This window comes from Limulus polyphemus, unplaced genomic scaffold (assembly GCF_000517525.1).
Source record: "Limulus polyphemus unplaced genomic scaffold, Limulus_polyphemus-2.1.2 Scaffold207, whole genome shotgun sequence".
Taxonomy (NCBI): Eukaryota; Metazoa; Arthropoda; class Merostomata; order Xiphosura; family Limulidae; genus Limulus; species Limulus polyphemus.
In genome coordinates, this window is record NW_013665817.1 from 59,636 (window position 1) to 77,895 (window position 18,260).

Below are 18,260 nucleotides of genomic sequence, written 5' to 3' on the forward strand. Positions count from 1 at the left end.
GGAACAGAAATAGCAGACAGAGATTGAAGATATAGACGGACAATTGAGTCAAGCGCGGTAGCAAGTAAAGCGCGTGAATCGTTCGTTGGGAATTATAGCGTGTGTTTATGTTAAACTGACTGTGGTAATTAAGTGTATTGCAAAGTTGTATTGAGAAAGAATAAACTAGTTTTATTTAAGAAAGGACTTGTATCGCTGAAGTTCTTCGGAAAGAATTTTTACGAGTAATTAACAAACGACCAGAGACGTAACAGTATTACTGATAATTTCAAATATAAGTTTTAATAAACTGTGGACAGGATATTTACAGTGTACAATCACACAAATATCTGTCAGGTATACAGAAATTTTACAAACAACATTACATGTTCTGAAATGACAAAAAATGTACAAATGGATTTAAAACACACTAAAAACTTTGAACTACTGCAACAAGCTAGTATACAAGAAGCCTAAACCTAGAGTATTTGGTACATTTTTAAAACTACAATTAAACGGAATAAAACTATGTTAAGAATTATTCATTGGTAAACTTTTTTTTTTTGACATCTCTATTACAAATTTTATAACATGCTCACTGGTGAAACAGTACCAGAATTTGACAAAAGAAAACTTACACCTTGCATGTTTGGATTTTTAAAATGAAACTATGACATAAGAAAAACTTGACCGAGCATTGTAGGTATGAAGAAAGTAGACAAGACAAAAAAAAAAAGTACTACACAAAATTGGATATCCTCTAAACAAAGATGGCAAACATATCAGGGCTCAGCTTTCTAGCTCATTTTATGATTAATAAACATGAAAACAGAAATTATTTGATAGTGTAATTCTTCAATATGATTAGTTTGCTATATCACTGTGTACATGCAATAATCAAACCATTACTAGTAGTCTTTTTCCCTTCACTTGTCTCACAGGCTCATTGCTTCTGTTACACAGTGTAACAGAGTGACATTATGAATGTCTAATGTGAAAATATCAACTTGCCAACAACAAAAACGGTTATTGTCAGGAGGATTGGCTTCAGGATTTTTAACCAGTTGTAGATTAGTATGTTCATACTTTTCAAGGGAAGCAAATTGGTTACATATAAACAATGTATATTTGACTGAAAACAAAAAGAAAAAAAGTGGGCCAGTCTACATAGGGATGGCACAGATTTTGAGTTTTTATCATTAACTTTAAACTACTCACTTGCCATAGTTATTACTTCACAATCTTCTCACATACAGACCCTAAATTATGTCATGTATTTAATATCTTGGGAATAAAACCTTTCATTATCTTCAGTCTTTTAAATCCAGACCTGACACAGAGCTATTCGTCGTAATGTCATCTCAATGGTCTCTGTCAGGTTATGTCAGAACTTTAGTGTGAGCCTAATATTGCCTTAAACCATGACCTACTATTACCTTATTGCATAAACTACAAAGTAATGCATTACCATTAGGTTTACTGGCAATGAATAGCTTGCTTGTAGTGTTTTTTTTTTAATAGGATATAACTGACAAATCTTAACAATGTAAAACTCTGTAGTCAGCTATCAATATAAAAACTGCTCCTCCTCTCTCATTCAAATGTTCTTTTGCTAAAATAATCTCAGTATCTTTCACTCTGGTTACTGTAACAAAATTTACTTATAGGAGGACTCAACAGGTCAAAACAGTCATTATTTAATTTCTGTAGTGCATATTGGTGTATGAAAAAAAAGACATTTTAATATTAGTAATGAACGAATTTATAACATCAAACTGTTTTTCTTTAAATGGACATCCACCATTTTGCTTTTACAGCTTTTTCAGGAGCCTTCCACTAATACACAAATCATAACTTACAGTACAATTAAACCAACTGATAACTTGTACTGCTAGTTACAGTTTGTGTTTTGGTGGAATGCTCCTGAAGAAGCTGTAAAAGCAAAACACTGAGTGTCCAATTAAAGAAAAGTAACAAATTTGGTGTTATAAGGTCATTTATTACTACTATTAAAAGGTCAAAATAGTGTCAAGTATAGCATACTGCTTTTTAATGATATTCTTACATTATTCCATCCAACTAGGACAAAATAATATTATAAAAATGCAACAACATATTAATTCCAAACTATCTATGGATATGATATAAGAATATAATACATTTAAACATTTTTTGTACTTTGTTTACCATTTTGATATACAATTATTTTTTAAGTTCAAGCTGAATTTCCCTCTTTTTTTTTTAACCAAGTACAACAAGACCAGGACCTAAATAATTTTGCAGCAACCTATAACCAAACACCTGTTTATTAAATACAACTCCTGACAAAAGCAATAAGCTGTCTGACAAAACAACGTAGGCCAGCATTATCTCTCTCTCTCTTTGCATACATTTGAGAGATTACTGTTATTTTAATATTTTTTAAGTTAAACCGTAATATCATGGATTTCTAGTGAGCACACTGAAAACTATTACACACCAGTTCAAACTACATGTACACTTAAATGAAAGAAAATTAATTATGATTAATGATACTTCATGTTAAGGATGAGTATGTCAAAGTTCTTACACATAAACAATATATACTATAATAGTTTTCTTTGTCTGATATTTCAGTTTGATACATCAGGGTTTTGCTTTTAATGTAATCCATGACTTGGCATCAGAGAACATGTCAACCATCATAGGTACATAACTAAAAATAAATTCATGTCTTTTTCAAGCTAAATAATGTCAAAAGTAGCAATTTACTTAATAAAAAATTATTTTGTAAGTTGTATCAAAAGAATGCCATATCATAAAACATTCTCTTTCTGAGAAAATTTGTTATACAAGACCCTTTGGCCCATACCAGTAAAAACACGAGTGATTACTAACAGCAGTTTTATTCTACTTAAAGAAGCTTAACAGTTTTATTTTTTACTAGTAATAATTCTAGAACCTTGAAGAAACCTAATCTGGTTCTGCATTTGCTATAAATACTCACATGTTTATAAAACACCAAATTTTCACAAATCAAATAATTTTTAACCATAATATGCAAAAATAGTGATACTTGTATTTGAATTACCATAAGTACCATTTACAACCACGTCCTTCATATATTAAACCATTTACGCTTTACACGTTACCTAATTTCATTAAGAATTACTCAGTTTAATCCCACGTGTAATTCTTACCCACTGCTCTTGTGTCCAGTATATGTGCTATCAAGATTTCTTTTTTAACACAGTCCACATGTAAACTTTATTGCTCAACCCATACAAGTCCCTGATAGTGCTTTATTTTGAAATGTTACCAGAAGATTAGGAGTTCCTATACTCGACTGTCTGCACCTTGTACTGTACTTATTTTAACTATTCTTACCATTTAATGATGGATTTGAAACTGTGCACTCAGAACATTTTATTTTAGATAAATATCTTATGCCAAGTTCATTATGTACCTACAGATCAATGAAAAAGAAGCAAAAAGTAGCTTGTCAGGCATTATCATAACTCTGAATGAAAAGGTTCTTAAAATATTTACATTGATTATATTTACACAAAGCATGAAATTTGTTTCTGATGATAAATTAATATTTTTTAAAACTTCAATGATAGTAACTGACAATTTAATTTTGCACGTAAGTTTAAAAGCATACAGTATTTTCAATATTCCTGACAAGAAGCAAGTCAAATCACAGTTTTAACTACGATCAAGTCTTTTAGCTACATGTTAAATCATCTTTAGTAATGAATGCATACAATAAAAACTACTTAAATTTCTGCTTTATATTTGCATAAAATGGGGGAAGGGGTAATTTATTCACATCTTGGAATTTAAAGTTTTTTTTTCTAACCTTGCAAAGTTGATTATATAATTCAGTTTCCTACAAAATAAAATTTCGTATTCCAACATATCTTATGTTTGACAACTCTGGGGACGGTCTTTAATAATTCTTGACTAACAGGATTTTGGAAGGCAGGAGGGATATGAAATTTTCAAATTATTCTAACTCAAATTTTCTCATAAAAGACATGGTAAAATTATTAACATTGTATAATTATGCTTCTTTCAAATCGTGTAAGTAAATAACGAGAGAACAGAAACACATTAAAATTAGGTGAAACAATCTTCATGAAACAAGAAACATTATTAGTTAGCACAAGAATAAAACTGAAAACAAGAAATCAACTTCATACATTACAAGAAAATTAGCCATTAATTTTGAAAAAGTATTTTCCGGTAAAATCATTAAGTTCAAATTCAAGTGTCTACAGCTTAGCTATCATTATTGTGACTTCATACGAAACTGGGTTATGAGACTAAAGTAGCTCAATTGCAAAAAACATGACTGTCAGCAGAAGTGACTCGGGTCTCGGGCCCATAGGCGCACAAATTTTCAGCGTTTCAGCATGATGTCATTCATAACTTTCTATTCTAATTTTTCAAGACACCAACTGGTGATTAGAGGCACTGTCAAATATTATCGGAGCATGGGTCCCGTGTGCCAGTGCCTAGCTACACCTACAACTGTCAGTACTTTAATACTCGTCACAACTGTCAGTAACAGATTTCGGAGCACAATTAAGAATTTATAAGGAGGATGCTAAAACCTTGTGTTATAAATGAGTGAAATTTCAATTACACGTTTCAATAGCATCTTTCTTTGCAGCTACTAATTTCATCAAAATTACAAATGTAACTTCATTTATGAAAACACACTAATTCATTCAGGAATATATTCATTATTTCACTTGTAACATGACTTTTTCTATATTAAAATTGATAAGCTGTTTTAAGTGTTTTATTGCTAATAAATCCAATCCCTTTTAAGCATTGATAAATACAATTTGTTTAATACAACACAAACCCTGTTTTAATCCAATGTTTTTATGACAACCTTTGATTTGAGTGTGTTTTTAAGAAAGCATAGGTAAATTCTGTTTTAATCTGTTCTCATACTTAGATAACCCTTGCTCTCATTTTCATGTTAATAGAAGGAAAAAGAAAAGGAATTATCGTCATGCTAATATAGACACTCCTGATATACAATGTTTTGATGCTAATATAAATAAATCTTGTTTTACTCTGTTTTCATGCTAACACAGATTAACCCTGCTTTAACCTGAGTGTTTCTATGGTAACATAGATAAACCCTATTTGAACCTGAGTGTTTCTATGATAACATAAACAACAGTTTACTCTGACGGTTTTGTGCAGATAAACTCTATTTTGTTTTCAGAGTAAAATAAATAATCCCTGCTTAAGATTGAGTGTCAATAACTTAAATAAAGTACAATCCATTTTCACATCAACTCAGCCCTACTTTCAGATATTTTGTCTTATCTTCAGTTTTCTTAACAGTGCTGTAAGTCCTCTACATGATTCATACATAACCTTTAGTATTATTCAAACCCTTTTATATGACTCAAAGCTTACTTAGACCAGAATGTGCATAGTACTTTAACCAAGTTTAAGTAACCAACAGTAAAGTCACACACAGCACACTGTACATTAACTGAATACATCCAAATTGCTTAACTTCTTTACTGCCATGGGCATATGTCCCCCCCTGTAAACACTGTGGGGAGTTTGAAATTTTGTACCACCATAAAAAAAGGGTATTTGCCCTTTAAATTTCCCAAAGTTAACCAGTTCTACATTTTAGAGAAGTTACAAAATATTAAAATGAGCATCCTTTTAGTTTTGTTTTTATACTGTATATCTAAAAATAAACCCAACAATGTGAGATTTTTTTTAATAGATGTGGCAGTGGAAAAGTAAATCGAAATGCTTCAGCTATAAAATTGGCATCCATGTCCACTCAATGTAGCTTTCATTTTCTTCAAGTTTATGTAACAATGTTGCATGTATTTTCACAGTTAAGAACTACATGCTAAACATCACGTGATTTAAGAAAAGTTATAAAACATTCCACTCTTTTGCTGTAGCCTTGAAAAGTGTGCATGATGCTCATGTTACTGCAGGATAAGAATCTTGTACACTTACCAATAACAGCAGGAAAAACAAAATTAAAAGAAAATCAATTACTGCTAAACTACAAATATTAAAACTATACATATACATGACTTTATTTGTAGTTATGTTAGTGATAAAACGCTGGTCATAAGAACCTCATTCCTTTTACAACACTAAAGCAGTCATTATTATAACCGTATATGCAAATATAAATTATTTTAGTGTCCAGAAAAAGCACGTTTCAAGACTTTAGCTTGATCACATCTGAGACATGATCAATTAACAATACAGGCTCTGGGAAAACAATGTTGAGCTGTTTAGGTAATAGATTTAGTAAAAAGATGACTTGAAAGTAAGAAAAATTAATGTGTAACACAATCAGTTTTCAAGATATGTCAGTCAGAACTGTTCAAATTTAATAAAAAGAAAATATTTTCTTTTGGTTTCTTTGATATATATAGAATCAAAGTTTGCATAAAATATAACAGGTAATCCCTTCGTCTATACAAAATAGTTTCTTAATTGATATTTCCAACAAAAAAGGGAAAATCAAATTTTTTCAATTTCATGAAGACAGTTTTATGCTAAAATTGATATTCAAAATAACAATATTTGTGGCAACAGCTCGAGGAACAATATTATACTGCATATTTTCTACAGTTAACTACTTTATACAACAATTATGATACTTCAGTTATGAAGTTATTATTGTTTCGTTTCAAGCACAGTTTTTTATAACTTCTAAACAAATACGTTCTTAAAAACATTTTGAAAAGCTTAAACCCACAATAAAATGCTCGAAATACATAAGTCTGTTTTTGCATAACGAAGAAAGATAAAAAAAAAACTTTTTAAACTTTGCATATGTAAAAAAAAAAAAAAAGAAAAACTTCTATAAGGCAGTCACATGCACAAGAACATTGGCACTTAAAAGATTACTGAGAAGTAGTATGTTACCATATCGTTTTCCACCAGAACATCACCATAATACTTTTATTTTAGAAGTTACTTATTGGAAGGTTATAACTATCACTTCTAAGCTATGTTTTCTAAAAACATAATATGCTGCCGATTCAAAAACAAAAACTCAACCTAAGAACACAAATGGTAATTCCTTACAACACTTTAAAAAATATTTTTTTTTAACACTGATAAATTTATATTATGAAAGTTATAAAAACTGTACGAGCTTCTAAATTTGTCCAATTCTAAATTGAAAACAAAACAAAATAAAAGGAACAGAAAAATGTATAGAATCACATTATTTCAGAAACAGTACTTAACCCTTTGCTTATCAATCCTGGAGAATTTTTATCCTACTTTACAGTACCAGCTTTCTTGTCACACCACTAAATATGTGTCTATTACAAATGACTGAATTGCAGTTGTTATTATTGATCAAAGTTTTTTGAGTTATTTTGTTAAAATAAGTTATGTCTGCTTTTGCACAGATTGCAAGTACATCTGCATGACAAATTAAAAGGAAAAACAAAATTGTAAGGTCACTCAATCAGTGATTATTTCCTACAACCAAGAAACATAAGTTCTATTTCTATCCTTCCATGTGTAAACTATATATACATACATGCATTTATTAACATGATTCTCTTTTGTGTATGATCTTGATGCGTGATAATCCACTGCTTTAGTTATCTGCTGTATAAATTGAGACTGGTAAAAAAGGCCCACAAGTATGGTGGTTCTGAACAGAAGAACATGTCAAACAAACAATAGTTTTTAAAAACAGTCCTATAAATAATGGAAATGTTGAAAATACAGTTCTTCATACTAATTTCAGGATTATATACTACCTGTCCTATATCAACTAAAATACTTGGAATATACTCTAGATCATACCATGACTGTACTGACTTATTAAAGTACAAGTTCGTTTTGTTTGTGTGTGTCAGTCAGAAAACTCGTTACAGTCCTGACTGATTGTGGTTGCAAGTTTTGGTAAGCAAAGGGTTAACACATTTCAGGCCAAATCTTGGATGTGATGTACAGAGTTTTTTTTTTTTTATCAACTTCAGTTTAATCCAGCATGACAAAAGTATGTCACCTCTTATCATCTGATGGACAGACTGAATTAGGGCCTCCAGATGGGCGCTGAAAAGATGGTTGAGATGTTACCATGGTGACAGGTAGCATTACACCGGTACATAAAGAGTGTAAGGGACTGGCTGAGGATGAAATTGTGACGTTTCCTACACTTGAGCTTGCAGTGTTTATATTACTGTATGGTGGAGAAATTGTCTGATAGACAATGGCTGCAGATGGATGTCCCTATTGACATGTAGAAACAAAACTTATGAATGTCAAATTAGCAGAAAATGTAAAAATAAAATTATGAATATGTGTTTATCAGCTTCAATCTTTCGTATTTTAGGAATATTTTAGTATGAGCTTTCTTCAATACGAAGATACTCCACTTATGTTGTTTGGTTATCAAAATTTTCTGTACAACCAACTGTCTTTCAACTGTAACACAAATAAATATTATTTAGCAACATCAGTAACACCATGAATTGTTCAGTAATTTTATTTCTGCACCTTGAGCTAAATAACATTAATTTTAAAATATATCAACAACATTTAATCGATACAAAAGGGGGGGGGTACCTTAGTCCTTTATCAGAAAACAAAACATTCAATCATAAAAGTGCTTTCAGAGGGTAGACCTTTTCTCAGGATACACTGTTTGTTTGTTTTTGAATTTCGCACAAAGCTACACGAGGGCTATCTGCGCTAGCCATCCCTAATTTAGCAGTGTAAGACTAGAGGGAAGGCAGCTAGTCATCACCACCCATCGCCAACTCTTTCACCAATGAATAGTGGGATTGACCGTCACATTATAATGCCCCCACGGCTGAAAGGGTGAGCATGTTCAGGATACACTGAAGAAGGAAGGTCTGCCTTCCAAAATTGGAGTTGGCTTCTCATTTTTTTAATCCTATGTGATTTCTTAATAGTTATGGACTAGTTATGTTACTTAGCTACTTATTAGTCATCAAAAACTCACTGCACTTTATTACATCACTCTTATATTACATTACTCACACAAACAAATTTATGCCATCTACAGTCTGAAAAATACAACATTTGATAAATGCCTGAACTTAATATTTCTATTGTTAATTGTAGGATATTAGGCACATGTGATTAGATTTATAAATAACCTGTCATCATATCTAGAAGATCTGTGGAACAAATTTCACAGGTAATACTATAATTACATCTTTTTTTCTAGCCATAAAAAGATACCTAAAAATGAAAATCAATGAAATAATTAAAATCACAAAACATATGTTATATGGCAGTTTGATGAAGTTTAACATGTTTTTGTATAGTTCTTAGTAAAACAATACATTTTTACATTTGCAGGCTTAAAGTAAACAGAAATACAATTTTTACATGTTTGGAAGATAAGACTACTATTATTCAGCAAAATATTTCTTAATTGAGCTTTAAGGTTTAAAAACTTATTTTACACTGATGTTCAGTTCTGTAAATTTTGTAGCAGGTTTCTAAGAGCTAAGTACAACATAATGGTCAAGTTTTAAGAAACTGGTTCATATTATATACAACTATATGAACATAGTAAGAACTAAACAAGCAGTGTGGTGAGAAGTTATTTTTGAGTCATGACTGAATAACCTTCATTCAGTGTTACACATGTACCATGCATGCTGAAATTTCTTAATCCATAGCTTTAATACTCATTCATTTTTACCTGTACTCTAGAAGAGTTTCCAATTATATCTTGACCAGCCAAATTTGACAACGTTACTGAGTGTCCAACACTGGTAAGCAGAGAGGATGTAACTGGAATACGTGGCAGATCAAGCAATGAAGTTTGGGATCCCACTGACGTAATGACACTTTGACCAATTGGACTGGGGCTTGTGATGAAAGCAGAAGACTAAAAACATGATGGTTAAGATCTCAATGACTGTTTGAGGTTATTCCCTTTTTTGTTTTATATATATATATGTGTACATGTACACAGTGATAAAAAAAATTTTCACCAGAGAATTGTGTTTCTGAGGAACACAAATACTCATTTTACTTGCATTACTATATGGAATGAAACTTTAACCTTTAAATGTCAGTGCTTTTCTTTACATCATACAAATAAAATACATTACTTAAGTATGGCAAAGCCATATATCAAAACTTTCCATTCAATTAAGTTTCATATTGTTATTATCCTTTGAAAATTGAAGTTATTTAGAACATCAATTCAGGTTTACCTCCATTTTGTCCACCCGAAATAGAACTGACCGTAATATCTTAATATCAGTTTTCTCTTTTTATCCATTTCAACACCTTTTTGTTTTTCGTGAATAGATTTAACATCATTATAACCAACTAACATCCTTCAGAGTAATTATCCAAAAGGAATGTCATCATCATCTCTCATTTCATAAACAATTTCTATTCTACATAAAATCCTGATAAATTTTCAGTCTAAACCAATGTATCCTAGTGCAGTTAAGCATACAAAAGGATTGTTTAAATATCTCTTCACGTTTCATTCTCTGTTTTAATCCCTAAGCTAAATTCCTATTTCTTCTTAGCCTTAGCTGGTACTGCTAAGGATTTAATCAATTTTTATAGTATTCTTTTTCTTATTCAGTACGTTTGAAAATTTGATGTACATAAAATGAAGTTGAAGAGAAAGGTGCAAAACATTACTTTGTAAATTATAACTCTTCATAAATTCCCAATAATTAAATTACATATGCCATAATATATGATAAGAGGATTACAACTGAACATATTACAGGATTCTCCAAACTTCTAAACTGTACCTTTAAAGATAGAAAAAGAAAAAACTGGAAAAAACAAAACATTAATTAATAAACGTTTTTAAGACAGCTCTTACAAAAAAATAAAAATATTACCAAATAGCGTATTACACCACATAGAATGTGTTATAAGTTAGCAAAATGAGTGTAGAACTGTGTTAATTAAGGACATAAATCTTAAACATAACTTCTACTTTCGTTAATAATCTTCTAACCCATGTTAGAGCATAAAAATATTATGTCAAAGGAAAGAAAATTCATTTTTGTTCACCTATCAGCTACTAATTAAATAACAGTTTTTTCTGAGAATTTTTCTTGGCTTAACATTTCATTTGTTTGTTTGTAGTTAAGGTTTCTAGTGTTGTAAAGAAAGAATTACATAATACTAAATAAAAAAAAAATTTTCATCTATTTTTCCAAAGGATTAGTACATGTAAAAAAGAAAAGAAATTATTCATTTTTGAAATAACAAGAAATTTAATAATAGCCACCTAATCGTTAGTTGTAATAAATTTAACCCTCCAAGGTGCTTCCTAATTTCTCTGATGAAAATTTTCACCGACCTATTTTTTTCTTTCAAAATCAGCATTAAATGGTAATCCCAAATATTAAAAAAATTGTTACATCAGTTTAGTTCTAACAATTTCAAGCTGATTTATTTCTATATGCTTCCAAAGTTTATGGTAACAGTTTTTCTAAATATTAATTTTCAAATTTTTTATCATAAAAAAAACTTTTTAAACAACCCAAAAACTGCCCTTAACCCTTTCTGACATGAAGGATATCACTGACATCCACTGATGTTTTCATTGTCACAGTGGAAATTCTTAACAAAACTGCATGAAACTTAAAGTCAGTAGACAGTATCTAGTTTAGGCTTAAAACAATTCATATAATATTAATTACTTTTTTCAATTTTTTATAACTGAAATTTCTAAAATTTTGTTGTGATACACTTTTTTGTTTTTGAAAAAACATTAAGAATAGTTTATTCTTGCAATTAAAATTGTTTTTACTAATTATCAGAAGTTCCATTTTGTATTTCCATTTACTTTCAGTTTGATTGATTTTCATTAACATATTTATTTTGCTACTATATTTTGCCAATTGCAGTAGTAGTCATCATTTCTAGCTATATGTGATTAAAAACACCACATAGACAGACAAAGACATATCAGTGACCCAACAACTGACCTTCCAAAATAGCATTATGGTAAAAATATTTTTAGTCATGACCAACTTATATCTAAGAAATAGTTTCTTTTCAATAACATGAATTTTTCTATTTACATCTGTTTACTTAAATGTTGTTTGAATATGATAAACTTAACACAATAATATTCAGTAAATAAGAATCTGAGTGAACAGGATAATGTCATCACCAACTGTTCTCTCTGAACCCAACTAGGCTTACCAGAAGTCTTGTTATAGAAGATTTCTGTGACTTTCAAACAAGTATAAACTAGCACAAAAACATCTTTGGGAAATAAAAGAACACATAAAGAAGCTATTAAAAATTTCTAGATCTGTGGTCTTCTAAGCTTCCTATTAGAATCTGTTCTTCCTTGCAGGAATTATGTCATTACTTTCCCATGAAACTATAAATTATCTTTCATTCCATATTACTTGTTCTACATTCATATACAGTGTTTATACTCTGTTCCATCTAATGGTACTTAAACTTTGCCCATTGCTATTTTCAAGGTTGAAGCATTAAGTAGTTGTTCAGATCCTATGCTGTGAGGTTGTAAAAAGGAGGGTACGAGAGGTGATACTAATAACATTAACAAAAAGAGGAGGAAAATCACATGAGAAAGAAAACAAGGATAATTATATTCTCAAGAGATGGTAGTTTCTTAGCAAACATAAACCTGTTTCTTGGCATAATATACTAATTGAAAAATTGTTGAAGTTAGAATTATTATTATTACCTAAATTTTGAAATTGATATACAGGTGTACACTTGACACCTGAAAGATATTCGCGGGTCATAACAGAGACAAAGGTTCTTCATTACCATTTAAAATAAAACTGCAATAGCTTATGTTCATTTGCTTTAATAATAATTCCTTTAAATTTTTCTCAAATTCTCCAAGTTTTTGACATAAAACATTTAGTAATTTGTCCATTTTGACATATTTTTGAGTTAATATTCTTGAAAAACTAATTAACAATAAATCATTATTTATCATTTACTTTAAAATGGGGTTTAAAAACACCATTTAGAATAAAAGATCACGGAACAAAGTCAAAAGCTTTTTTAAAGTCAACTAATAATAAATAGCCCAGTATGTAAGTATTTTCAGTATAGTTAAAAATATTATACTGCATCTATAAATAGTATTTCAGAGAATCTTTTGTTTTCCACTATGGAATGAAAAGCCTCTTTAACAGTGACTTGTGGGAGACAAAAGATAGATCCGAAATGCTATTTTTTTTTCTTCTTAAGACTGAATTTTGAATCCAAAATGGACAAAATAAGATAAATACATAAAAAGAAACTTTATCAGAGATTTCAGGCCTATTGGTTTCTAGTGTTTCATCAGCTTCAGGCATGTAAATCATAACTTTTCAAGTTTTAAAAAAGTCGAATAATCTGTACCTTCTCTGATGTATCAACTTTAAATATAATCTTTTTGATTATCATGAAATGATTTGGGTAAATTTTTCATTCTTTTAGTAAAACAGGTAGTTTCTATTTTATATACCATATTTAGAGTTCAGTCTAATTTTTAAAATATGTATTGGCCTATAATTTTTTGGAATAAATATAATAGGACCCATTTCCTTATCTAATACTACCACTAATATGACATACCCATAAAAATTCCAAAGTTCTTTCAAAATAAATTTCTTCTTTTTATTAATAGTATTAGTTACTTCTGTAAGAAAAATATTTCGTACTAACTTGTTTGACATTTCTATTTCTACTGTGTCTAAATTATAATATTTTTTTCAGTAACAACTGTATAACAATTTCAGAGTTTTACTTTTTATAAACTAAATATAAAAGTCTCGAGTACCTTTCATTATCTCATTTGTTATTATTATTATTGTTACCTTTTCTAAAAACTAATTTATTTCATTGTACAATTTCATTTTTCCATATTTAAAAGAAAAAGTTTCCTAATTCTCTGAATTCTACCTGTGAATGGTGACTCTGCCTAGCTCCCAGTGTTGGCCCCTGATGACCAGGACTTGTGCCTGTATTCTGGAGAGATGACTGAATAGGTGCTGGGCTTACTGGCAAGTTTGTGCCATTTATACTAACTTCTGGGCTGTGAATTGTTCCTACACTTTTGCTACCTGTATATGGAGTTTCCTGTAATGATCATATTTATAAACATTACTACATATCTTCAGAACGGAGACAATGAATGAGCTAGTAACATGAGCAACAAATAGATACAGCTACAGAATGATAAATGAATCAGTTAGATTTAAAAAATAAAAATGTTATCATGTATTGTAGAGTATAATCTTCAAACTTCAGGAACAACTTATTGTTATTTGTTGTTAATATTGTGTATTAAAACATATAACCTATTTTCAATACATACTTCAATTATGCAAATATGAAACCATGCACTGCGTAACTAAGAGATTATATCATAATGTTTAATCAACATCCAAGTAAAAATCTAAATTACCACATACAAGCACTACAAAGATTAGCCTGTTGTAGAATTTATTTTTGTAAGCATGCATTAGCATCCTAGTATAAAGTTCATCTCAAGTCAGTATGTGTCACGGTAAAATTAGTTTGGGCAGCTTTAATAAAATAGTCTTTTTCATAACTTACGATCTTAATTGCTTTTCTTCAGAGTCAACCAGAAAATCAATATGTTTCAAGACAATTCATTCAAGTAATATAATGAACAGTTCCATCAAATAAAGACAAACTGTTAACTTATCTATCACTACATCATGCAGCTGTTACTTAATCTATCACTATATTATGCAGCTGTTATCTCATCTATAACTATATCATGCAGCTGTTATCTCATCTACAACTATATCATGCAGCTGTTATCTGTCACTACATCATGCAGCTGTTATCTTATCTGTCACTACATCATGCAACTATTATCTTATCTGTCACTACATCATGCAGCTGTTATCTCATCTATAACTATATCATGCAGCTGTTATCTTATCTGTCACTACATCATGCAACTACTATCTTATCTGTCACTACATCATGCAGCTGTTATCTTATCTGTGACTACATCATGCAGCTGTTATCTTATCTGTGACTACATCATGCAGCTGTTATCTTATCTGTCACTGCATCATGCAACTATTATCTTATCTGTCACTACATCATGCAGCTGTTATCTTATCTGTCACTACATCATGCAACTATTATCTTATCTGTCACTACATCATGTAGCTGTTACCTAATCTATCACTATATTATTCAGCTGTTATCTCATCTATAACTATATCATGAAGCTGTTATCTCATCTATAACTATATCATGCAACTGTTGTCTCATCTATAACTATATCATGCAGCTGTTATCTTATCTGTCACTGCATCATGCAACTATTATCTAATGTCACTACATCATGCAACTATTATCTTATCAGTCACTACATCATGCAGCTGTTATCTTATCTGTCACTACATCATGTAGCTGTTATATCTATCATTACATCATGTAGCTGCTCTTATCTATCACTACATCATTCAGCTGTTATTATATGAGCATGTAGAAGTTACATCTATCTGGCAGTACTACAAGGGGCATTTGCCCCCCCCCCCCATATTTTTTCTTTCTCAAAAATTCTACATACATAGAGCAAATGTAATGCATGTAACAAGAAAACACGTTTACGAGCATATTACAGTTTTACGGGATATTTTTTTTTCATATATGCTAGAATCAATCCACTTTTAAAGGGACTTAAAGAGAATTAGAGGAATTATCACTATAAATCTTTTTAAACATTTAGTACATATAACTATTATCCTGATTAATCCCCCCATAACAATACAATTTACAAAACACTATATAAATGAATACACACACAGTCTTCTATTTTCAATACTCTACAACTGCTTAAAATGTAAAGATTACTTTTTGAGATGCTGTAAAGCAGAACCAGATCTCTCCTCACTCAAAAACACTTAGTTTTATGTTCTGCTTTTTTAGTGTCACATTTTGCATTAACTCTTTCAACCCAGGCTCAATCCCTGTGATCGACCTCATAACCATTTTGTGCTTGTCATAGTTTTAATGCTATAACTTTTAAATTAGTAAGCAAATGTTAATTTCTATACATATTTTAACAGATTGACTGCACTTTCTACCTTCTTGCAAGTTATTTCCCTTTCCACTCATTCCTAAACTTATGACCTATGAAACTGCAATGACACAATGTAATGAATTAATATCCCTTGAGCCCATTAAGATCCCATGCTGGTTTTTGATACAAACTTAGAGGATTGTTTGAACTTCAGTATTTAACCTTGATTTTGGTCATTCAAGTTGGGGCTGTGACAATCCAAGTGAGGTCAAAGATCAGAATTCTGAATGTTTTAAAAAATGGCGTATCTGGTTAGCACACAGAGGGAACTTTCCATCAACAGTTTACTGTTTATGTAGAATTACAAGTAGAAACTTTATTGGTACTTTTATGTCATTGGTCTTATCTGGGAGCCATTTCAAGGCAAATATTTGGTGACCTCTCAAACACAAATCATTTGACCTATAGATGTAAAAACCTGGTGAAATGTTATATCTATGGAACCGATATCTGTCAAACAGCATCAAAATTTATTAATCTTTGTCTTTAAGGTGGATTGACTTAACATGGACTGGCCCTATTACAATATAAGGTTCACTGGTATGGCAGAAAAAATTTTTAGCTGTTTAAAAACATGCTGATGAGTGATAGTCGCTTAACCCTTTCGATACGGGTCACAGGTGAAAGGCCATGTCATCTTGTTTGTTGACTCACATTCAAAATTTTATTGAACTACTATTTCATGAATTTATGTCAGTAACTTTGGTATCAAACTGTTGATTATAATTCAGATTTTAGTACTATACATTACTTAGTTTGTTAATTTAAAAGTAAATATTAAAAAATACAGATAAACATCGAATTTTTTTGTGTTTCATGTGGTATGTTGAATACAGCACTGGTTCAAATTAGATGTTTGTGAAGTCAAAATACAAATTCTATAGTTTTATATGAATTAGAAACTCGTATTACAGATATTGACAAGCTAGAATATAAAATAAGAAGGGCTTATCTTTTCTATTTGCTAAGATATTGCTCATGTAATAAATCAAACGGTGGCATATTTTGAAAATGTTCCCTTATATACACTTAATTCTATGTATGACATGAATAACCAATCGGAATGCCCTCTAGTGGTTTTCTAAACCTTTTTCACATACCTAGCATCATTTCTTTCTTTTAAATCAAGATTTCAATGAGGTAGGTTGTGTCTTTAGTCTGCTCGAAATTTCATATATTTTTTTTAGTAAAATACATCTTAGTTACTTAGCTTAATAAATTATAGTTGAATTCTATGGTATTGATGTAGTAATTTATGATTTTATAGTTATTCAAATGTATATATAAAACCTAAAAAAAATATTTTGTTTCATATCCTCCATGCACAAAATTTTTAAAAGCTTAGCAACCTACGTCAAGCAGCAACTGAGTACAAAGGTTGTAACTAGAAGAGATAATTATTTGCTTTACTTCTTTATTTACTTTTCTATGTTTTAGGAAAAATAACTTTAAGAACTTATTTCAAAACCGCAATAATCTATATACATATATAATGTATAATAATTGAAAAGTGACTGTATTTTACAAAATACTAGTCTATTAAAACACAGCCGCGACAAGTTACTTCGTATAGACCAAAGGTCACTTTTATGTTATTTGATATGGTAACATGAGTGCACGTGAGCCACGTCATTGTAACTTCTGTATTGTTAGCCAGACATGGGTGAAAGGTCAATATAAAAAAATAATAAATATATATAAACTATAATCTTATGAGATTTAAGCTATTTTGTCTAAACCTTTATGTTTTCGTGTTATAATTTGTGTTCATTCTAGAATGAAAGATGCATAATTTATGTTTATTTCCTATTTCTTTTATGGTGGTTGCAAAATCGGTCAAATTTACCAAACCTGTACAGAGATTAATTACTGAAAATAACAGATAAAATATAAAGTTTTTTCATAAGAAATGTTTGATAACCATCTCGACATCATAAAGATTTCGCATGTGAAATTTTGAAATTTTCTGATGCATAAAAGTATTTTTAATGTTAAGTTGAAAATTACTTTGCATCATAAATAGGCAAGATGTGAAAAGAAAAAAAAAGGCATGAGAGAAACATTGCTTTACAAACCTTAAGACTTTATAAAAAAATTAGATATTTTGCATATGAAAGCATTGTAATGTTTACTGATAAACTGCCAAATTTCCCACCACTTATGCCTACCAATAGTTCATTGTGCTAATACTGCA

The 18,260-nt window shown here is 30.1% G+C and overlaps 1 protein-coding gene across 2 annotated transcripts in view; it reads right to left on the reverse strand.

The window, feature by feature from the left end:
- Nucleotides 1-368: 368 nt before the first annotated feature.
- The window catches only part of LOC106478390 (protein AF-10-like), a 54,224-nt gene continuing 36,332 nt past the window's right edge, over nt 369-18,260 (reverse strand). The window contains exons 13-15 of one of the 2 annotated variants that reach the window (XM_013938932.2): nt 13,900-14,076; nt 9,677-9,865; nt 369-8,229 (exon numbers count right to left, since the gene is read on the reverse strand). In XM_013938932.2, coding sequence (XP_013794386.1) covers nt 8,002-8,229; nt 9,677-9,865; nt 13,900-14,076 — 594 coding nt within the window. In that variant the 3' untranslated portion in view covers nt 369-8,001. The other variant, XM_022381982.1, reaches the window with a different exon arrangement.